At 33.4% G+C, this 24711-nt stretch overlaps 2 protein-coding genes across 4 annotated transcripts in view; both read right to left on the bottom strand.

Moving 5' to 3' along the window:
* The window catches only part of LOC129746608 (uncharacterized), a 372164-nt gene that overhangs the window by 338607 nt on the left and 8846 nt on the right, over nucleotides 1–24711 (bottom strand). The window lies entirely within an intron of this gene.
* Nucleotides 171–890, bottom strand: LOC129742940 (uncharacterized). The gene has a single exon (XM_055734878.1). The coding sequence runs from the start codon at nucleotides 888–890 to the stop codon at nucleotides 171–173; it is 720 nt and encodes a 239-aa protein (XP_055590853.1).

Raw genomic sequence — 24711 nt, 5'->3', positions numbered from 1 at the left:
CCAACGATTCTAAGGTGCGTATTTCTTGTAAGAAAATCAACCAAATTTTCAAAAGTGGGTTCCTTTCCCTCCGAAATTACTTCCTCCCAATCCTTCTGTGTTTGATCATCAACCCGATAAAGAAGAAGTTGAACAAGAAGACTACTCCAATGCATAGTAGGTTCTTCTAACTACTGTAAGATTTTTACGTGACGTTGGAAATCTTCGACCACCGCTCGTAGTGTTGAGGTTGATTTGCAGATGACCTTCGGAAAAGATGTTATAGCCTGCAGGTGTTTTTTCTTTAGAAGATATTTGTTGGAATACCTGGACAGCAGTGATTCCCAAGCCACCACGTAATTGGCAGAAGTTATTGTAAGCGATTCTACCAAAGCCAATGCGTCGCCTTTTAGTGCCGAGCGTAAATATTGGAATTTTTGGATGCTCGGAATTTCAGTGGAGGAATGTATGAGGGAGTTAAAGGAATCGTGGAACGTGAGCCAGTCGTTCAGATCACCATCGAAAGTTGGGAGAGAGATTGTGGGAAGTTTTACCGAAGGAATATTTACCGCCATTTGTGTTGTGTGTTGCGATGGGGAATTAGAGGTTGTTGGAGGAACTTTCGAGACCAATCCACCCTTTGTTCGGAAATATTGCTCTTCAATTTTTGCCCTGAGCAGTGAATTAGCCGCAATAAACGCATCAGAATCATCCATACCTTCATAGTCCGCTTGCACCTCTTCGAAGCTCTCCATTTTTAGGACCAAAGTGTGAATCCGTATGGGTAGCTCGTTCACGTCGCGTTCCGGTTCGAAGTTGTGCAAGAAATCCTCAATTCGTTGAATCGATGCTATAATATTGCGCCTTTTCAGCTCCGTTTTGGCTAGCCTCTTCTCCACAGTTGTCGCCATGTCGACTCGTGATGAACCGTACAACACTAAAACGGTATGGGAAAACCAGGAAGCACCTTTTGCTAACGGTGTAAAATATTGGACAGACACTCACCTGTGCCTAACCAAAGACAGGCCTTGTATTTTTATGATAATCCGGAACCAGGAACCAGGAATGTGATAAATATCACGGAAAATTGTTGAGTTTGGAAATGAGGTTAGGTTTTTTGGAAAACCCGCCAAAATTGTTGTCCGTCCACAGCCTTATGGGAAACCAATTCTTTTATGCGCAGGGGTACCGTAGAAAGCAGGAAATTTATCCCAATCGGGATAACCACTTGGTATTGGAGACACGTGGTAGCACTAGATCGATCCTATATCGACCTTGTCCGATGTCAGTTTTTCTAGGAAAGTAATTAAAGGAACACAGGAAGCACCTCAAAAATGTCGGGAATTTGTTGGAATGGTACTCACATGTACCCGTAATAAAACAGGCCTTGTATATTATAAAAATCCTGGAGGATTGTTCCGATTGTCCAAGTGTGGTTATGGATCCTGAGTTTTGTTCCGTCGGTTTTTAGGGACCAATCCTGGTCACGGCACCAAATTATGATACGTCTAGTTGTGGTATAGTCTTTCCCGAAACTTATTAAAAACTCCGACCACTTATTTTAATCAAAAACCAAATTTTATTGTAACAAAAAAACTGACTACTTTTATTTTAGTAAACCACGATGTTAGAGGAAACTTTTTATTATGTCCGTATTGTTGGATGGTTGGAACGGAAGAGAGGCTTACTTCTTTGCTCTCGATTTCTTTTTGACTTCTACATTGACATTTCGAGTAATTCAAATCTAGATCAAAGCATAACTGAACATAATTGGAGCACTTGAATTTCAAAGCTATTAGAACAGTTCAAATTGTGGGAAAATATAAAGTTAAGAATTAACAAGTAGAATTGTGGACTTGGGATAAAATTGTAAGGTTTTAGCTTCAGTTCTGAATCGAGATTATTTTTCTTGAATCATTTTGGTCGTTTATCAAAATTTGATAAAAAATTTGAAATTTTGAGTTTAGTGAATAAAATTTTGCTGGCATTTTTAAAACCCTCATGTTAACCCAACCCTCCCCCCTGTTCTTACGGCCATGTATTGAAATGAATTCGGATGACAAAAAATCGTTTTAAAATTGTAAAATTATTTGTATCAATGAATAAGAAACAAAATTAAAAAATAAATAAATTCGGTCCCTCAAAGAATAAACTTGAATAAAAATTTTAAAAACAGTAGTATCGACTTTTTTTGGACAATTTATTAGTGTATTATTTTTAAACATCGAATTGTTTTGTTTTTTCTACGGAATCTTTTCGAATGGATAGCATGGAATCACAAAGTGAATACTCCAAATCGAATTATGTAGGATTAGCAACTTTTTTCCAAATCTAAAAAGTGTTGATAAAAGTTACAATCATGTTTGCTAATGCAAAAATCATGAAGACTACACGCTCCTTTTTTGGTACTTAAAATTAAGTGGTTCGAAACATAGTTTAATTCTATAAACTTTAAATTGAGTTTAATTTTTCCTTATGGCGATGGTTCAAAACGGAGTTCAAACTGCTTACTCAATACTAATCCGATTTGTGCTATTATTGCCCTTCTGCATTTCGAGTAGCTGCGAATAAAGGCATAAAAATGTTCAAATTGGAGTTCGATTGTCGAACTTAGTTTTGAGAATGCCTGTCAATGCCTGTAAATCGATCTAATGAAATAAAAATTGAACTCTCTTTGTGTAAATTGAGCTGAAAGCACTTAGCGAGTTCGGCTGCCGAACTGCATTTTGAGTAGCTACGAAAAAAGGCATGAACAAATTCTAATTGGAATTCCGCTGTCGAACTAAGTTTTGTATATGCAAGTCAAAACTTAGTTTGCGGCTGCCCAGTAGACTGAGTCGATTTGGGGTCATTTTTAAATTTCTCAAACCCTGGGGTCTAAAAAGCTTCGTTTTGGTCCAACATTCATCCATAATTTTTTGCAGAATTTTTAAGTAAATTTGAACTTCTAGGTTTGTATGGGAAAATTGAATATTTTGTACTGAAAAATCACCTTAATTTTTGCTTCTTCTGTGGAACCGAGCCTGCTAATGGTTTTTGTGCCAATTTCTAAATTTCTTACAGGAAATTTTTCGCTGAACAACTTTGTCGAATATCATCACTTCGTATCTTTTTAGACAAAAAAGTTATTAGCTGTTTAACAGGTGTATGTCTTTTTGGAATGATAAACCATGAATTCAAATGACACCACTGCTTGTGCCCCACTAAGTATGGCATGAAAAGTGGTCTTGTAATACTTTGCTAAGCACCCAGCAGTGGTGTGAATTGAATTTCTTGTTTATCAATGCCAAAACACATACACCTGTTTAAGAGCTAATAACTTTTTTGTCTAAAAAGATATGAAGTTATGATATTCGACAAAGGTGTTTAGCGGAAAATTTCTTGTAAGAAATTTATAAATTGGCACAAAAACCATTAGCAGGCTCGGTTCCACAGAAGAAACAAAAATGATGTTGATTTTTTAGTAAAAAATATTCAATTTTCCCATACAAACCTAAAAGTTCAGATTCACTCATGTAAACGTTACTTAAAAATTCTGCAAAAAATCATGGATCATGGAAAACGAAGCTTTTTAGACTCCAGGGTTTGAGGAATTCAAAAATGACCCCAAATCGACTAAGTCTACTGCTACAGTCAAACTCAAAGTTAAGGGCTTCCACTGAAGTGTTGTTTTGAACAAAAACTACTTAATTTTGAGTTTGAAAAAGGAACGTGTGAGAAAGTTCTTGCCCGATCCTGTCACTTTTATTGTCCAGAAGTTATCAGTTTCTACAAAAAAAAAAACAAAATTTGAAAAACAATTTATATTAACTGCTGTACATATTAAAAACCAGCTATCATACACGGTAAAATTTACCGAGTAACTGGGGTAATTATGTCCCCCCCCCCTCTTTCGAGGTAAATACTACTTTTTTTAATTCCTCTAGCAAAAAGGTGCCGTTTTTCTTTCCACCAGATAAAAGGTAAATTTTACCTTCTTGGGATTTACTGAGCAAAGAAGTACATTCTACCGGACTCACATTAACTGTCTAAAATGGGGTTCTTAACTGTTCTGGTTCTTCCTCGAATAAGAAGAAAGTATCTTTTTTGGGGCTACCTTTTTTTTCTAGGTGATTTCTACCTTTTTTGTCTGCTCGATTCAGATAAACTTTACCTTGTTGTGAGGTGAGTTTCGGTGAGGTAAAAGTTACATTTTGATTTTTCATAAGAATTCACCTTGTTATCCATTAAATTTCAATTTTTTATTATTTTCGTGTATCACCCTTTTGAAAGTTCCGTTATTGAGAATCAGTTGGCGCTGCATGTCAAATAGTTTTGCTGAAAATCGTCAACTGATTTTAATTAGGCCGAAACAAATTTCAAATCCTTCTTTTGTCACTCGGAGCTGGAACATCGCAGGGGGGGGGGGGGGGACAATAAAAAATAATGCGAAAAACAAATAAATTGGAATAAATCGCACAAAAGCTTGTATGCAACAAAATTGCATACTATATCATTGCACAAAACCTATAAATCAAGTACTTTTTTTATCGAATAATTCAATAAAATCAAACTTGTAAAAGGTGGAAAAACTCCCAGCTCCCTAAATTTGTATTTTGGACTTGCAATCTTGCGTATATTTGAATTTTTTGTCGAAATTAACATAAAATACTTCGAACTTTATTTTTCCCCCCTTTAGGTTTTTGGAAATTTCGAAGGAGGGGGGGGGGGGTGACAAAAGAAGAAATTGATATTTGTTCCAGCCTTATTTCATTAATAAAAACCGGCCAAAATCCGCTCCGAAATGATTCGACTCAGTCGTCGAGAAAAGGGCTGTAAGTCAGGTCTTAGTAAATACCGTTCAGTCAAAACTGAGTAGGTGGGGTTTTGTCGAAACTGAGTAACTGGCGACTCAGAACTCAGAGTAGCTGAAAGTTAGCGAGAAGGCTAACAGTTGAGTGTTAAATTTCGTGATATATTTCCATTACCTGAAGTTGAGAAATTGGGCTTTGAAAGATTTCCGGGATCCTTTAAAAATGAAGTTGCCAGAATTTTTTCAGCATGTATCTGGGTCACACAAATCCAGGCTATTTTATTTGAAAACCTGATAAAATCCGGGCATTTGATTTCAAAACCCAGGAATAACTCAACAAAAATGAAAAAAAACTTAACAAAATAATTTTTCATCAAAATCTATCAGCAGATTTTCAATTGTATTTCTTTTCTAAACACCATTCATAAATTATTTTTATAAAAACTTGCTCAAAAAATTTTGATATGGTCGAATAAATAAAAAAAATATTAACACAATTTGGTTTTTCTTGTTTGATTTGCCAAATAAAGTGAATAAATCCGGGCAAAATCCGGGCTCTTTCATGATATCCTGGAAACCTGGCCGGACCGGACTTTTCCCAAATTCGGTTTCAAATAACCAGGCAATCTCGAATAGAACCGGGCAATCTGGCAAGCTTATTTTATAATAGTATTTAAATTAGAATTAATTTTTTATCATTTTTCGCTACTTAAAATGCTTCATCGCAACATTCAATTAGAACTTTCGAACAAAACATTAAAAAAAAAGTCATATTTTAATGCTTTTTAAATTATCCATACCAAACGCATTCTTTAATGAAATCTTTTTGACAAACTTTTTTTGAACAAAATATCAAATAAGATTCTGATAAACAGTTAGGATCGTTTGGTATTAATGATTTTAAAGTTTAGGTATCAACTTCCGGTTTTAACAGCAGTTAAAAGTTGGCATTACAGACAAACCTTCATCACCAATATGGTATTTTGAAATTATAATTGCCTCTACTCAACATTTAATAAATAAAATTTCATCTTATTTGTCATATCATGTTAGTTTAAATCCTGAATAAAATTTCCAATTATTTATCAAGGCTAGATGGAATTTTCAAAAAAAAAACTTGTGATGTGAGTTATTCCAGACAACAATTACGCTAAATTGTTTTACAGCCAATTTTGTGGATTTTAATAGCATTCACTAATTTAAATGATATAATGATACAATAAGCGAAGAAAACTTGGCAATTAACGATGCCAGACACTACAAACTAGCAAAAGTTAATTGCCAAAAAGTCACAAATTGTCTCTTATTGATTTATGAATTTTATACTACAAATAACCACCAACCACAAATAACCGAAATACAATATCATTTGGTTTTCTTTTGAATTTGATCCGAAAAAGCGATTACCATGTTGATGCTCCTGTTTACCGCCTGCCCATATACATTTTCCAAATCAAACGCTCAGATTCAATCCGAACACCAATCAACCGATCAAACAACTTGTTGCGAATCAGCTCCTGATTCGAACGGTTTCCCGCGGAGACTTCATCATAATCAAGCGACGAACCTTTCTCCTCGTTTATGTGCAATTTCATATGCCATTAAAATCCGATGCGCTCTGTCTTGTGGATGTGTGGAGGTATGTTTGTGAGGATGGCAAATCATCTCAGTCTCGATGATCCAGCAATGGGTTTGGGAGAAAATATAAACAGTTGTATTTTTTTTTATCTCGTTTCTCACGACTTTCCGTGTCTCTTGCCGTCTGTGGGCAGTCTCCGACTGAATACAGGAAAAACTGATTGTGGGTCAAACTTATCAAGAACCTGGTGATAGCATCGTGATTTGCATCCATTAGTGGTGATCACTCTAATTAGCAAACACTGACGGACTGTGCCTTGGACGGAACGATAAATCTGATGTCCCGGACTCAGACTGACTTTAATGATCACCCGGAGTCAAATTAGCGTCATTTTGTGGTAATTTGTCCTATCGCCGTGTTTGCTGAAGATCTATCAATTATTATCGGAAATAATCATATGGTTTTTGCAAATCTCCGAGAAACATATGTTAAACGGTAAATGATGTTTCATGTTGAGTGCCTTTGTGACCTTCTATGAAGCTTATTCATATTTTCAATTGTATTCCGGATTTGAAAATTTACATCTCAATTTTATATATTTTCTATAAATGCAATTTACTTAAATTTTTTTAGGAAAACTCTACGCATTTACTGTAATTAGCTTCGTTTCACTCTTTTGGAAAAATGATATAGATGCCTCCATCAATAAAAAACGGTTTGAAGGGAAGTGGTAAAAAGCATCGCCAATTAGTTGAAGCTCGTTAAGAAGAAACGCGCAGAAAGCAGACTACTGAAATTAATCGTGGAGAACATAATCTGCTCGAAACGTAATAATCATTTCAATATTTCGGTTTCTGGTTCAGGTGCCATGAAAGTCAGTAATCTTCAACTTTATGATTGCGACATGTGCACCTTTTATCATAAATTCCAGGAAAAATTGTGTTGCCAAAAATTGCAACCCGCGCCTTAATACAGCCATAAACAGCTTAGAGCCGACTCGAGGGAGAAAGATTAAAATAAGTATGATACACTTTTGCACTGCTGAGTCTGAGCGAAAGGTGATAGGAAGGTTGACCGAAAATGGACGGATTTAGCTCTCCGGCGGATATCACTTCCTCGTTTGTAGGTCAGTTGTGAAACTGGTTACATTACTTGATTTCGAAGGAAATAAGTGTCTTGACAGATGAATTGAAGCTGATTGGATTATGCAATGATTTTGTCTGTGTTCGCCTTCGATACAATCAATATCATATACGATATGATTTCATATATAGCAGTCGATATGGCCGCTGGATAATTATTTAAATTGAATTTATTATTTCAAAGTAGAGCGCATGTTTTTGATATAGCAGCTTCTCATGCTAATAAGTTGACGTGTTAGTGTTTCATCTTTTTGATACATCAAGTTGAGTGCCAGCGAAAATGGTTATGACGAAATTTAAAACCCGAAAAAGTTGATCTGTTCATACTTTCAGCTCAATTGGACATGATTATAGGGTGCTCAACTTAAGTTCCTCACATAAGAGAAGAAATTGCGGAGATTGAAAATTTTTGTGTGATTCCAATTGTCAAAAAATTCATAAAACGTTGAGATCTACACTGCATTTAAAGATCGATGTTATATGAAACAGAGTTCAAGTACCGGTGCGTTCGTAAAAATTTCATTCACAATTTTAAGAGAGATGAGGCGTTCCAAGATTTAGATGAGTTCCCATTCGAACTTAATTTCAATTCAGCAGTTTTTCTGTAATACGGAGAACCATGTTCCCGAGCGGGATAAAGTAATCTTATGTGAAGGTACTTAAAAAAACTTTCTCTAATAAGTTTACAATTGCTCTGAAATAAAAATCATTGTAAAAATCTTTGTATTCTCAAACGATTCATATAATGGAATAAAAATTTAAAGCATTTTTCATGTCGAAAACATTTGATAAAAACGAAAAATAATCTTCCGGTCACATTCTGTAAAATTAATCACCATACAATTTTTAATTAAAAAAAACTATGTTTTTAATCAGGGGTGAGCAACTTTTTGAACCCACGGGCCAATATGAATTCTAAATTTTGCGGCCCGCATACAAAATAAAATTCATTAATTACTAACAGAGTTTAACATATAAACAATTTTTGACAAATATAATTCTGAAAATAGATAGATTATACGATAAGGTTTAAGAAAACTTTAATTTTACATACATACATTTTATGCAATCGGACAAAACCAGCCAAATTTAATAGCTTCATCAATCTTGATCACTTTATATTAGTCTTAATTTTCAAATTAATTTGAACGTCTCCGGAATATTCGTATTTCCAAATAGAGACACATTAATAACGAAAATTTTTGATACCCAAGTAACATTTCAAGTTTAATTGCATACTACTAAACCAAGTTAAGGTTTCATAAGAGGCTAAAAAAGTCTTACAAATCAATCGGTGTTACTTGGGTATAGTTCATTAAAAAAGTTTGGAACCATTTATTGACAAAATCCTGGTTTTCTCATACCGTTGTAACTATTTGTCATCACATCCCTTAAAAAGTTCGCTGAAACGATATCACAGCGATAGCTCATAGTGAGAATAGTATATTCCAAGGATACCACTGTCTTCTCAAGGTTGAATAGTTATTGAACATTTATTCCTTTTTTGTGTGAGTATTGTCGTGGAGTTCTTCTACAATATAAATTTTTTACTTACAAATGGTGAAAAAATTGTGTTTTAAAATTAGAATTTTCGTATATGATTTTGCATTGAGATGTTAAGCAACATTTTCAAAATCATAGAAAATTACAGTTAGAATTCTAAATTTTTGATTTTTTTTCACAGATTCCGTGGATTTTTCAATACAATTTAAAAGACTTTGGGATAGGATTTAAAACGTTGATTTATGAAAGTCTCATGATTTTGGTCATGTGGATTTCCAATTTTTAAGTAAAATGACTAAATTGATCACATTTTGTCAAGATTTTTCTATATATTTTTTTAAACAGCATCACAAAAATGATCACAGACTTTTTTAGCAGAACCACAGAATTATAGGTTTATTTTGTCAAGGACCCAGAACTTTTGATGCTGGGTCATGCCAATAAGAACTCTATTTTTTTCACTCAGGCTTTATTATTAAACTTTTTTCTTTACCGTCATTATTCAAAAACAAAAATAACTTACTTGTCAATTTTTATTGCCAGTATTTGAGTGCTAACAGAACTAGACTTTTGACGAAATTTTTTCAATCCTAACTCAAATTGAAAAAAACTCTATGTGCTGAACATTTCTATCGTGCAATATTATCATTGCTTGGAATGAAAAAAATACTGACTTTACCAACAGATTCAAGAATGTCTTCCAGTTCTCGTTTGCTATTCTAACTCGCATTTTGAGATTTTCATTTTGAAAGTGGTAGTTTCAATTTTATATCAAGCAAGTATAAATAATATAAGAACACAATAAATGCTCAAAGGGGCAAATGCAGCTCCAAACAATTTTTATTCAAATTTTAAATTTATTCAAATCACTGACAAACCATTTTTTTGGTTACGTACCTATATGTACTATTGTGTCATGCTAATTAACAATCTATCATAGAAGAAGTTAAATTTAGAAAGTAAAAAAGGAAATAAATTCAATCAGAAAAAAGCTTCGCGGGCCGCACTAGAAGGTTTCGAGGGCAACGGATCGCTCATACCTGTTTAAAATCAACGTTAAATGTTTTGCATTTTTTTTTATCATTTGGGCTTTGCCAGAGATTGATGCTTCAAGGTTAAGCTTGCCAGATTTCCCAGATTAATCTGGGGTCGTTCGTAGTTGCCCGGGTATTTAATACAAAATTTTGTGTAAAAAAGTCTGGTCCGGCCCGGTTTACCGGATTCCAATAAAAAAGGCCGGATATTGCATGAATTAATTCACGATATTTTCCAAACCAAACAAAACAAAACAAATAGTGTTGTAAAAAGATTTCATTTATACGGAACAACAGAATATTTTTGATCAAGTTTTAAGAAAACAATCATGAAAGGTGTTTTGGAAGTCTAAAATACGTTTTAAATTCTGCTGATCAATTTTTATGAAAAAGAGTTTATTTCAAGTTATTTTTCTTGATTTCTGTAGAGTGATTCCAGCGTTGTCACAAAAGCGCCGATGTGGTCAAGCGGATAGGCTGGCGCGAGTCTGGTTTCGGTATGCCAGGCGTACTGGGTTCGATTCCCAGTATCAGCAAGAAAACTTTTGGGTTTTCTCTTATAACTGTCTTTATAATCAGAATGTTTAAAAAAAATTGCGAGCTAGCCATGTATATACACGGATGCCGGAGTAACTTTAAGCAAATTAGTGCACTTGATTGACTCGTTCTTTCAAAATGAACCTTCATATATTGCCCGGATTTTTGGTTGCCAATTTTGAAATAAAAAGCCCGGATTTTGCCAGGTTATTAGATCAAATAGCCCAGATTTGACCGACCTGGATAAGTGCTGGAAAATTCCGGCAACCATATAAATAGAAATGACTGTTTGTCTTTCTAACTGCCTGTCTTTTCCTTACAGACTCGAAAACTACTGAACCGATCAATATGATATTTTATATGTAAGAGTTTACGGAGTCGGAGACGGTTTCTAAAATACTTTCAAACTGCTCCAACTTAAAGAAAAAGGGGCTCCCATACAAAATTTAAAAAAATTGACACAATTCGAACATTTTTTGGATATTTCTGAATTGATTGAGGTGAAATTTGGTGTGTAGCATTTTAAAGACTAAAAATGGTTTCTATAATAACTTTAAACCTCTTAAAATCTGAAAAGAGAGAGTTTCCATACAAAATTAACAAAAAATTGACACAATTTGAACAGTTTTCGGAAATTAACCGATCATCTAGAAATTTCAGATGTTGCCGTTTCCAAGACCAGAAAGGCTTTTTATAAAACTTTTAAGCTTCTTCAAATCCAAAGAGTGGGCTCCCATAGAAAATTAACAAAATTTTACAAAATTCGAACAGTTTTCGGATTACTGAACCGATCAAGATGAAATTTGGTGTGTAGCCGATTTCAAGACTAGGAATAGTTTCTGAAATACTTTAAAATATCGTACGACGGCAGTAAAAGAAACACGTGGAAAACAAGTTTTTTCTGAGGATGGCTGAAATTCAGTAAGCCGAAACGTTAAAAACTGCAGTTATATTTATCGTCGTAAATCACCGAAAAATATCAATCAAAGAAAACCACAAGAAAGTGCGGTAATCAAAACCAAACAAAAAAAAAACTTTTAAACCTTTCCAAATTCGAAAAGTAAGGGCTCCCATACAAAATCAACAGAAATTTGACACAACTCGAACAATTTTCGGAAAATACTGAAATGGTCTACATGAAATTTGGTGTGTTACAATTTTCAAGACCGGGAATAGTTTCTTTAATATTTTCAAACACTTCCAAATCGAAAAAGGGAGGGCTCCCATACAAATTGAACAAAAATTGATAAAATTATAACAATTCTCGAAGGATTTTGGTCAAAAATTGATAAACGTAAGCGTTTTACTACAATAAGATGATTAATTGAATTGACAAAAACATTTAAATAAAATTTGCTAATACATATATTGTATTGATAAACGCTTCCCATTTTCATAAATGAAAACTCTCATATTCAATAAATGTAACATACATATCATTGACAAAACCAATTCTTTCTGTGATTTTACCCAAAAATTCTGTGATGGTTTTCTGTGATGGAAACAGCATAAATTTATTTGAAAACTAATAAAAAATGTGTCTTTTTTACATTTCACTTAAGAAAAATCAACTATCGTTACCAAACTTAGCATAATTTTCCAAAATTAAGTTAAAAATCCTAAAAAAAACTTAAGTTGACATAAAATTTTTAATTTTGGAAATTCGTACAAAATTTTAAAATAAACTTAAAATCTGTGAATAATACGCTTTTGAATAATGTTGAAGTTTGTTTTTCAAAGATTTTTATTAAAACTATAAAATAATTTTAAAGATCTTATTTTTTCCATAAAAGGAGTAGCAAATCACACCGGGTCAGCTGATTCTAGATAAAGCTGAGTAATCAAGTCACTACGTGGATCAAATGTCCCTATTTCCAATTGACTTTTAAACATAACTCACTTTCAACACTATATATACGTCAGTGACAAAAGTAACCAAGACCAATTTCCACTAATATTTTGCTCTTGTTCCATATATAATGGATGTTTAATAAAATAAACTGTACTAACTGAAACTAGGTATTTGAGTAGTCTAAAACATTAAAGTTGTTTTTGAAAAAAAAAACTAACGTGATACACCCATTTAACTTTTTATAATCTGATTTTTACGGGATAAAATTAAGTAACCGTATGAGGGAAAAGAGATGAATTTATCATAATTCAGAAGTAAAATATAGTCTACTTAAAATAGCAAAACTTATCAAATCAATCATCGAGGACGACCACCTTTGGTATCCAAACAATCCAATTGGGACATCGCATCGTTGAGTTGGAAAACTCCATGTTTCAAAATCTAAAGGCCTCTTATGCATTTATAAGTCATAACATTCCCCATTTCCCCAAAGAAAATGTAAGAAATAAATTGAAACGGTCACTTGGGCCCACGTTAATGATTTAAAAAATATCCCAAACAAGTTTCTACCCATGTTGAGAGTTAGAAATAATCTTTAAGCATAGGAAATTTGGCAAACATTATGTAGAAAACCTGTAACTGGACTTCAAAAAATCATTCGACTTCGCTTCAAAAGGTAAAAATATTTTTAAAAAAGAGATTTTGAGTGTTTGATATGCCTTAAGATCCTACTTAAAACTTGAAGTTTCTCAACTCAACGATATTTCAAGTGGATTGTTGGACCATTCTTAAACATAACCTGTAACTTTTCGTGAAGAAATTTTGTTTGCCTTGTGCGAATTCCTTCCAATATGGTATTGAAGCTTAGAAAATCGGTCGTTTCGTACGAGATTAATATCGCTAAACGCCTTAAGATACTCCCAAATCGTCAAATTTCTACTCAATCGAGCATTTTAGAGGTAGGTCAAGAATCCTCTGAAAACATTAAATAAAAGGATAAATTTCAGGAGAAAAGAAAACCGGAAAATAAAAGTTCAGAAGATCTGAGAGCGCACTCTATCACTTTGTCCAGAAACCTTAATAATAGGTGTTGCGACGATCACATGCAATCGAGACTACCAAAGGTGGTCATCCTCGATGGTTGATTTGATAATTTTTGCTATTTTTAGTACATAGCATAGCATAGCATAGCATAGCATAGCATTGGGTGACTACACACATCTTGCATTGGCTGATACATGCGGTACAACTAATTATCAAGAACAATACAAGATGCCAAAATGAGTATCTGGATTCAAAACTCATTTCAAGTGTTGCCATTGAAAATCAGTGTAGTACTACAATGCACACCTCGACAAGTCAATGTAATCATAGTGGGGATAATCTGAAACAGCTAAAGAAACTTTTTAGGTGCAGAGAACTCATACGACCCAGGATGCTGTTTTCAGATAGAGAGGGGAAAGGTTGTTTTATAGGAAATCCTACTTGGCAGATAGGATTGATGAAGAATTTAAATACAATTGCTAAATTATATAAGCTTATAAAAAAAGAGAAAACAGGAACGAGCTCACCAATCTGTAGACAATTGTAGATGGACATCGTACTATGCAAGATGCGCTGCGATACACTTTTAGTGAACCTACATCCACCGGCTTCTGATTTAATGAATGCAGATCGCATTGCCAAAAAAAATCTTCAGAGGGTAGCAGTAGTTAGAGTCAAAAAACACACTGGCGATGGCTGCGTGGAAGCACTACAGCAATTCATCTGAAGATAACAATTTTTGTATTGTTAATAATTAACTTATTTTTCGCGGTATACATTCAAATTTATTAAATGAACATTTTAAAGCTGGAATTTTCCACTACACTAAGTTTGTGATTTTCTTCGTTTCATAGTCTCGTCTGTTCAAACAACACTTCCGGTCATTTTGCTCTCACAAAACACGTGCATCGTTTTTTTTAAGACTCACATACGGCATAAAAAGCACTTTTACATCCCGTTAACACTGAATTCTGATGATAACACAAAACAAAATAAACGCTTTGCTTTCCGGAGCTAGCGGTAAGATCCGCTAATTGAAATAAATGCTCCTATTTTCCTTTCAATTTCCCGAACAACTTGCGAACTTTTTTTCTCTGCATCTTTGTTGTTAATAGCTTCACCACGTTTCACCATTATTTTGTACTTGAAACTAAAAATTGATTAGATTTTTAATCGAATTCACCAAAATTTTTTATTCGCGAAAAAACGGACGAAAAAACGCGACGTCGGAAAAACCACCATTTTTGCTATTTTAAGTACATATAATTTATTTGACGATTGAATTTTGATGAATTCATCTTCTCTTTCCTATACGGTTGCTAACTTTTGACCCATAAAATTCTGATTATAAATAATGATTGTTTATTATTTTTCCAAAGTTCAAATTGTACCAGTCAGTTTAATCTATTTCATAAAACAACCACGGCACAAGAGCAATATAATGGTGGAAAATGTTCTAGGATCCTATCTTTAGTAACTTACTGTTCATAGGTAGGCATTAAAACTTGAGTTTGAATAATCTTTTTTTATTAGCACTAGAATAAGTGGTCCTTGAATTAAAAAAGCTGAAAATTCAGCAATTGCTTCAACTATAAAAATTATCATTTTAGATACCAAAATGACAGAAAAAAAATACCAACACGTTTGACTTCTTTAGAATTCTTGTATCTTCGGAGAATTTAATGATTTTTTTAAATTTTGTAACTTCTGTTATGTATATTTGTAATTTTTTTTACTTTAGATTTTTTTTTTGTCTGTATTGTCATTTTTGTCATTTTTGTCATTTTTGTCATTTTTGTCATTTTTAGTCATTTTAGTTATTTTCGTCATTTTTGTCATTTTTGTCATTTTTGTCATTTTTGTCATTTTTGTCATTTTTGTCATTTTTGTCATTTTTGTCATTTTTGTCATTTTTGTCATTTTTGTCATTTTTGGCATTTTTGTCATTTTTGTCATTTTTTTCATTTTTGTCATTTTTGTCATTTTTGTCATTTTTGTCATTTTTGTCATTTTTGTCATTTTTGTCATTTTTGTCATTTTTGTCATTTTTGTCATTTTTGTCATTTTTGTCATTTTTGTCATTTTTGTCATTTTTGTCATTTTTGTCATTTTTGTCATTTTTGTCATTTTTGTCATTTTTGTCATTTCTGTCATTTTTGTCATTTTTGTCATTTTTGTCATTTTTGTCATTTTTGTCATTTATGTCATTTTTGTCATTTTTGTCATTTTTGTCATTTTTGTCATTTTTGTCATTTTTATTATTTTTGTCATTTTTGTCATTTTTGTCTTTTTTGTCATTTTTGTCATTTTTGTCATTTTTGTCATTTTTGTCATTTTTGTCATTTTTATTATTTTTGTCATTTTTGTCATTTGTTCATGAATTTTTTATTTCTTTTTTTCTTTTATAAAATTCCACTATCTGAATTTCAACTATGAAATAGGAACTTGGCAATTCCCTAATTTTTGACATTTTTAGATTGTAATGATATTTTTTTTGCGATACGTCCATCATCCAGTTAAATTTCAAACTTTTTTAGTTCTAGAAGTGTAAATTTCAAACCAATATCGCTGTATCTTGTTTTAAAACTTTACCTGAACAAAACTTGTAGGTTGAAAGTTTTTAGAGGTTTTTAAGAATTTTTTTTTGCTTTATTATATTTTGCTAAAGAATTTGAAGCTTAAAACTTGATTTATGGATTTCTCAGGTGCTGGCAACAAGCATTGTTTTGATTCTAAACCCATTCATGATTATTTGCAGAATGTTAAAGTATCGTTTACATGAGTAAATCTTAACTTTAAGATTTGTATAGGAAAAATTTACATTCTGTTCTGAACATTTATTCAAAAGTGGCGTAAAAAGAGAAAAAAACCATATATGATATTTTTCTATTCAAAATTAAAACCAAAATAAAATTAAGATCTAGGTACTACAAATCCCTAGTATTAGAAAGATGTACAAGAATCGTGTTTTAAATCAATCCATTGATTTATTTAAGTTGAGTCACAGTTCTTGTTTCTGTTGTTCGTGTACAGAATTTATAGATATATTTTGAAATGATCTTATTCCATAGTCGTACATGAGGATATTATCAATAATATGTGTCAAATTCATCAAAATAATAATTTATCTTCCCTATTAAACCGAATCATTGCTGTATAACATGTTTAAAAAAAAACCGGATTAGCTTCAAAAATCCTACATTTAAACTTTGGTTCTCACGAGGCAACACTGTAAGTCAGCTCATTCAGTCATTAGAAAGTAGCCAAACATTTCAAGTTTGATGGAATGTTTTGCTGACCCCAGGTTCATGTGCAAACGGCACCGGAATAAGCCTATTATTTGAAGGGGAGCCACGCCATGCCATGCGTGGCTCAGTCCAGAAAAAAAAAACGGTTCCACTATTTTTGAGAGGACCACTTATTTGAGTCGTTTGATGAATTTATCAAACCCGAAAGACAAAGTTACGGTGGCTTTTGTCGAACGGTAATTGTTTCACACTCCCCTTTGCCCAAACCATCATTAAGGCAGCGCTAATCTGATGAATCTAATGTTTCTAAACAATGTGCCAAGTGGTCTTTTCTTTTCGTTTCATTTGTTCCTCCAAATGTAAGCCGTGGGCAGTTTTCATGGTCAACGCCATTACTTGTTTACTTCTTAGTAAATAGTGGCCGGGGATTGTTAGACCTGTTTAGGAAATGTACCTTCGTTGCACTTTTTTCCAGTCTTGTAACATAAACTAGCCGTTGGGCGATTTGTTCCTTCTTTATGGACTCATAATTTGTCTGTAAGTCGCGGTTTATGACTACTAGTGTACGTTTGTTGTGCTTTTTTAATTATCGAAAAAAGCCACTGAGCTACTTTCCGGTTGTTGTTTTCCGTCTAAGACTTTTTTTTTCTACTGCTAAGGAAGAAATTACTTGGACTGGAACTAGTCCGTTTCGAGGTGACTGCTCGTTGATAACGAGAATCGATTAAACACGGTTGTGGACACTGGTTTTTGTTGATCTGAGCTACGAAATAAAAGCAGCACATTACAAGTACTCATCCGAAAAGAAACAAAGAAAACGGGTTCGTTAAAGAAAGGAATGGCGAGAATAGAATAACTTCTTGCCAGTTCGAAGCAGTTAGAAAGATAATCAAGCTTAGATTACGAGCTGGTGTGTCAACACAACACGAATTCATGAGCTCAATTCAGTCAGTTGATGTACCTACACTGTACAGTTTTTTCTTTGGACCAATTCGATATCAATTTTTGAAAAGGGCCAATGACCTCTGTTTTGAATGAAAAAAAACGCATTCAAAGTTTCAGAAAATATAATCAACTACCTATTTCGCTGTTTCTAATCATTCTCCTAACAAAGTACTTAAACTTCTTGAAAACTAGAATGATTTCATTCCGTGATAGATCTTTTCCATTATTTTTACGTGAAAAAAGAATAATTTGAATTTTGTGCCCTTTTGTTTTCTCTTTTTGTTTATTCGCAAAAATTCGAGTGCCCTTTTGAAATCCAAGATGACTGTTCGCCTTTTGGAAATATGAGAATGCCATTTTCGATCCCTAAATTGGCTGTTTTGTCCGTGATGAAATTTGAAGGGGAAAAATCTCTCCAGATGAAAATAAACAAAAATTACTTTTTGGGATGGAGATGGCAAAAAGCATTGTTATAACACACTCATGGAAAAAACTATTATCCTTATTTGAAAACCCAAATTACTATAGTGAAATAAAAAAATAAAAAAGAGGATCTTATATTCTTAGATGTCAAACAGAAAGTTCAATACGTTTATGCAAGTACCTAACTGGGTAAAAATCGATATCGAAATGTTTTGGAAGATCGGTTCTTAGCTAATTGGTGGCATTGATTGTGTCGCGGTCATTTACAGTAATTTTGTTCTACAAATTTGGCGAGCTAAGTTATTATGTTTCAAAGTTTTGCATAAACTTCTAAAGAATCAGCTATGTATGCAATGCGTGTTAGAAGATAATGTTTGGTCCAAATACCGAACTGAAAATTTTATTTTGGTTATAACTTCAATTGTGATGCGGTCTTCGGATGAAATATTTGCCTTAATTCAGAAAAAGAATTGTAAAAACAAATCGGCCAGGGAAAAAATAGTTATCCTTATAAAACCAGTATTTTTTTGCTTCTTCCGAGCAAACTATCTCAAAATCCCAATCACGCTTAAGCCTTAAGAAAACATCTTTCCATGGTCAGATCTCGCTTAAATTTGACATGCGACCTTCTGGTAATCTAATGATCAATTTTAGCTTGAGGCGTTTGGGATTTATCATGTCTAATTCTTCCAATACTAAGAATGTTCACTCTACTGTACACTGTGGTTCATTAGAATATTAAAAAAAGCAAACATTGCTGCTGTAGTAAAGTAACCATATCTTCAACGATTTTAACCTTCCAAAGCCGTTCACTAGATATCCGTTTCGGGGAAATATGAGTTGTAATTTGATTTCGTTCTCCTGGCTGTAAATGTGAACCGATTTTGATGATATTATATTCATTGTGTAGGTAATTTATTCTAATTACTCAACATTTCAAAATAAAGTCGATATGTATTACCAGATTATCAGAAACTGGTTCAGAAAGTAAAAAGGCCGAAAAATCAATTTTATTTTTAAAATACTCATAACTTCTGACAGCTTTTCTGTATTTAATTATTTCATTGATGTTTGAAATTGTCAAGAATCCATCAATGTATATGACAATGTATAGATATGTTGGGGTCCAATGAAAGATTTTACCGCTATGACAGATCTTCCGGTAGAAAAAAGTCTTACTTTAAAAAAACGACATCCAGTTTTGGCTTTGCTTAGCTGTATTTCATTTCTCAATGAACCGATTTTAAAAACTCAAATTTTAATTTTTTGGCGTTAGTTTGATCATTATTTTCATAGAACATACTTGGTCTGTTAAAACTACCAGTTCATCAGTATATTGGAATGATGATAAAGATGTTTGAAATGTGCGCTTCGGGTCATATTGACCCGAACGGCTTTGGAGGGTTAAACCGATTTTCATAAACAACCACTTGATATATTCGTTTTGTATTGATATTAAAGATCCATAGAAAATCGGATCTTTTTAAATGTTACCATCAAATCTTGAACTGTCAAAAAAAAATCCCTAAAAATGGGATTTTCACCGTTTATAATCAAAAAAATTTACAAATATCAACAATACTGTTAAACGCAGGGAAAATGAAGTTTAAATGATTGATAGCAAGATTATTTGGATTCGATATTCAAAAAACAGATTTTAAGGATCCCGCCGCTTTTTGGTCGTTTGTTCGAGGCCAAAAATATTCGAGTAGGATCCCAGCTGATGTCGCTTACTCTGGCAGAAATGCGGAATCATTCGAGGATTGTGCTAATCTGTTCGCCGACTTTTTCTAAAGTGCCTCACAGGTTACTAATAGAGAAACTCCGACGCTTGAGACTACCTGAATGGATTACAACTTGGTTTGCGTCGTCCTTGAACTCCCGCACAGCATATGTCAGAGTGAACTCCTACTGCTCTTCGAATTTTGAAATACCGTCTGGTGTACCACAAGGTAGTCATCTTGGACCGTTACTATTCATTCTTTTCGTGAATGATTTGTGCGATCGAATGACTTCATATAAACTACTCTACGCAGATGATTTGAAACTTTTTCGGTCAATTACGTCACCGCTAGACGATATTCTACTACAGAATTATCTGAACGCTGTTACGAGATGGTGCATGACAAACGGTATGCTGGTAAATGTTGAAAAATGTAAATAGTGAGTTTCTCAAGATCACGCAACTTACTTCGTCATGATTACTCTATGAGCAACCATTCCCTCGAAAGGATTGAATCAATCAAGGACCTAGCAGTTACATTTGATAATCGGTTGAGATTCCACACGTACATTACTACCATAACTGCAAAGGCTTATGCAATGCTTGGTTTCCTTCGTCGAAATACAATTCATTTCAACGATGTATACACCCACAAAACGCTTTATTGCTCGATCGTCAGAAGCATTCTTGAGTACGCAGCTCCTGTTTGGGCCCCGTACCAATCGACGCTAAGTCAATCCATTGAAGGTGTTCAACGAGCCTTTATCCGCTTCGCTCTTCGGAAACTTAGATGGAATCCTGAAATCGCTACTCCATATGAACATCGCTGCAACCTTATACATTTGGATACGCTTGCCAGGAGAAGAAAATTTTTACAGTGTTTGTTCACATACGACATATTGAGCGGAAACATCGACAATGACGAACTCTTACAAAATGTTAGTTTGTCCGTCCCTACACGGCCACTCCGACATCAGCAGTTCCTCTGGATTCTCGGTCATCGGACTACTTATGGTTTCTACAATCCTTTAGACACTTGCAACCGCTACTTCAATAAATGTGCTAGCATCTTCGATTTTGGAATCTCTAAACAGGTGTACAAAAATAGATTAAGGCAACTATTATTATAATAAGTCTGTGCGAAACATTTTTTCTCGAAGACAATAAATAAATAAAAAAATAAATAAATAAATAAATAAATAAATAAGTAAATAAATAAATAAATAAATAAAATTGATGAATAATCTGATGAACAATCTTAAATGTTTGAATCTAAATACAAGTACTTTTTATATTATTCCACAATTTTATATTTGGAGCATAACTCAACAAGTATTCTACTGAGATTTTACAGACATCATTTGATATTTTAATTTTAAGTTGAAATGTTAAACAGAAACGTAAATTTTGATAGCTGGAATGATCAAAGCTAGAGCGCTTATGGAAGAAGAAACCAAACAAGAGGTGAAAATGTGGGCAGGGGCGATTTTATTATGAACAGCTTTACTTTGTCACACTAGTGTGACTTCTTTGTCACTACTGACTGTCCTTAGTTTTGTTTAAAAGTCAATACCAGATTTGGGAAATGCTGGGCCTTTTTCTAATCGGCCAAAATGTTTTAAGCCTTAGAAAACATCATAAAATTTCTCTTTTTTTACACTTTCTTGTTAACCTGTAATAATGAAAAATATTTTAAAAAGAAGCTTAAAAACTTTTCAACGATTAATTGGAATTTGGTGTAACTTTTTTGTATAGGATTAATATTGATTTGAATATCATCGGATCTGCAGAAATTTTTTTGAATTTTCTAAGTCTTATGGTCTTATGGCTGGGGAACGATAAGTACTTATGGTAATGATCTGAATCATTGAGAACATCTTAGTTTAATATAAAGCCACAAACAAGTAAATGACAATTTTCATTACAATAAAGATTATTTTTGATTTTTGCCGCTTCAAACCCCATAGTGCGGTGATTTAATGTTTCAGTTTCAAATCAGTTTAACAGTTAGTAGAACACGAGTGGAAGTAAATATACAGGGTTCTGTATTTTTGCAAGCTTCATTGTTATTTTGGGAGGTCTCGTCTAAAGCTTTCAACAAAGTCCTTGCTTTTCTGAGGATGGCCAAAAAAGTAGACCGAAAACGTTAAAAACAGTGTATAAATTTCCTGTTACGATCACCGAAAATATCAATAAAAAATGATTATAGTTTCAAGATCACTAAATTTGACAAAGTCACATTTTATTTTGGGAACAATATTAAATATCTTTTTTTTACAGGAAAAGTTTTATCCTATTTTCTAGACCATAAACAACACAGTATTAAAAAATCTTGTACTTTAACATGTTTTAACTTGCAAATAATTAGAACAAGTTGCTTCAACTAAATTTATATGACTTATTTTAAATTCCCGATGATTTTTTTATTTAAAAAAAATAAATTTGTATTATTATTTTATCAACGTCCAGCCATCAGCCTTATAATCAAACATTTCAATGATTAAAAAGTCTTTCATAATGTTTATGTTTTCTTGAAATCAACGAGCTCCAGATTTGAATCACTATTCCTCTGGAGCATCAAATCGAACCTGCTGCTTACTCGTCGGCCTTTAGGTGTTTGTTTGTAAAACTATTCTGCTGAACATCGTTTTTGCCAAAATCATGAAAAATTACAGCAAATTTACCCGAATGAGAAAACATGGTATCTCCAGGGCTGCTTTATAATAAAGCAAATTATACAACACATTTGACCGAATTTTGAAAACATGAAAAATGTTAAGCTCAGATTTTTTGTGTGAAAATTGCATGAAAAAAACGAACTGCGCGAGAAATGCCAGTGGGTCAAACCGCTACAAATCACGTGAACAAGAGCAATTTTACAAATAAGTTGTTGCTTATTTTTTTTGTATAGTTTATGTAACATTATTGATCGCTACATAAGGTTGTCGATAAATTTCCGAAAATTGCTGAATTTTGTGGTTTTTGGTCAAAATATTGGAATAAAATTTTGTGATTTTAAGTTAAATTAAATTAGCGAAATCTAGAATCAATTTAAATGCAGTTCTACTAATTATGAGCCTGTGAGTACACTCTTAAGTATGTTTTAAATGAGCTCAAACTTGTTACTCTTTAACCTTTCCGAACTGATGCTGGTCGTTCTTGCGGTTATATTGAAAAAGTTTGTGTTGATTTTTGATTGTTATTTTATTTGATTTGTTGCAAGAAATCGTCTGCTATTTTCCCAACTTTTTTACTATTTTTTACGATTTTTTTTATTTATAGGTTCTTTCAATTAATAGGAATTTTTTAACGTAAATTAATGCGATTTGCTCTTTCCATTAATGGAGTGCCAAAATGAATGATTTCAAAAGCTTTAAAAAAGTTTAGGTAAGTCCAGCTTCTTCTGAACTGGAAAAGTAGATTTTCTGCATTTGACTCTCATGCTGAAAAACGTCAACATTCAAGACAGTTATTGTTTGTGATGCTTACGAAGAGATTGATTAACATCAGACTGAGATTCAAAAAATAATAATTTCACTCTAGAGATTTTCAACCTCATGAGCTTTCCCAAACTGAGTACCTGGCAGTTAAAACGTGGAGATTTTTTTTTTCAAAAATATGTTAAATCTGTTAAATTTTTCATTAATGTCTTGAGACTCATATTCTGCGAGGAAAATTTTGAGAAATTTCAGATTTTCTGTGATTTGACAACGTCAATCACCAAATTTCCTCTTCCTGAAATTAAACTTGTTCGTTGTCGTAGCTTTTTATATTAAGTAAAAATGCACATCTCATTCAATTTTCTACTATCATCAAATTCCACCAACCAACCCCAATCTACCTTTGCTAACAATTCCCCAATTTGGCAGATGCAATTTTCCAGCAGCAGCCATATTATCGCATCTCGAAAGCGAAAGCTGAACCAGAGTGGATAAGTAGGTAGCTAATTTAATGTTGGAATCAAGTGTGAAACCAAACCAATAACAATCGGTCAAACGGTCATCACCCGGTCAGCATCGATTGCAGCAGAAAGTTCAGAGCGAAGGTGAGAAAGGCACTCCATTCAAATGCGAAGGGATTTTGTTTCATTTGATGCTTTTCTACCATTACTCAAGGGTACCATACTAGGGAGTGACTCTGAGTTGGGTCGAGAATATTGATAAAACAAATTTTAGAAACAGCAACTTTTAAATTTTTTTGATGATGATAGATTAATTATTTTATTCATAGTCTATTTGAAAAGACTTGTAATAACATGCATATGCCAGAAACTGACGGTCGCCTTATGTTTTTTTTTCCAAAACATAACTTGTTTTGCCTACCTATAGGCAATTTAAACTATTAGGATGCGCGGCACACTTCTTAACAATTTTGCTTCAATTTTATGCAGAAACAAACAATTGCACGCAGATGATTAATGCTGTAGGCCCAAAGGGAAGAATAATTCACATTGCTCAACGGTACACACCCCGGCAAAAGTACTCGTGAACCCTACAACAAGTGATTTTGTTTGGTTCCCGCATTTGCTAATGGCAGAAACGCAGATGATTGATGTTTTGAGTGAGAGTTTTAATGGCATTTCGCCACTATTTGAAATGTGGGAACAACATTTGCCCATCATTGGCAAACCAAAACGCTCGCTGTTGAGGCTACTTCTGATGCATTCGATAGAGTTTCCCCGCGGGAGGTGTCGCGGAAAATGAAACAAGGCGGCCTTTTTGGACAATCCTCCTTGCACTATTTTCCCTCAATCAGTGCGGAAGGGGGGAGCCACGAGTTTCGGGTTTGAATCATTTAACCATCAATGGCTTGAGGTGCGGTGAATTGCAATTGAGCTATCGCCCTCCCAATGGGCAACCAGTGTCTATTCAGGTACGGTAAAGCAATTTCCTGAGGGCATTTTGAAATTG

This window comes from Uranotaenia lowii, chromosome 2, assembly GCF_029784155.1.
Source record: "Uranotaenia lowii strain MFRU-FL chromosome 2, ASM2978415v1, whole genome shotgun sequence".
Lineage (NCBI taxonomy): Eukaryota > Metazoa > Arthropoda > Insecta > Diptera > Culicidae > Uranotaenia > Uranotaenia lowii.
The sequence above is the reverse complement of the archived record's forward strand: the minus strand, read 5'-3'. Positions and strand labels throughout refer to the sequence as shown.

Coding starts and splice junctions, on each gene's coding strand:
- LOC129742940 (XM_055734878.1), bottom strand. CDS start 890: ATGGCGACAACTGTGGAGAAGAGGCTAGCCAAAACGGAGCTGAAAAGG.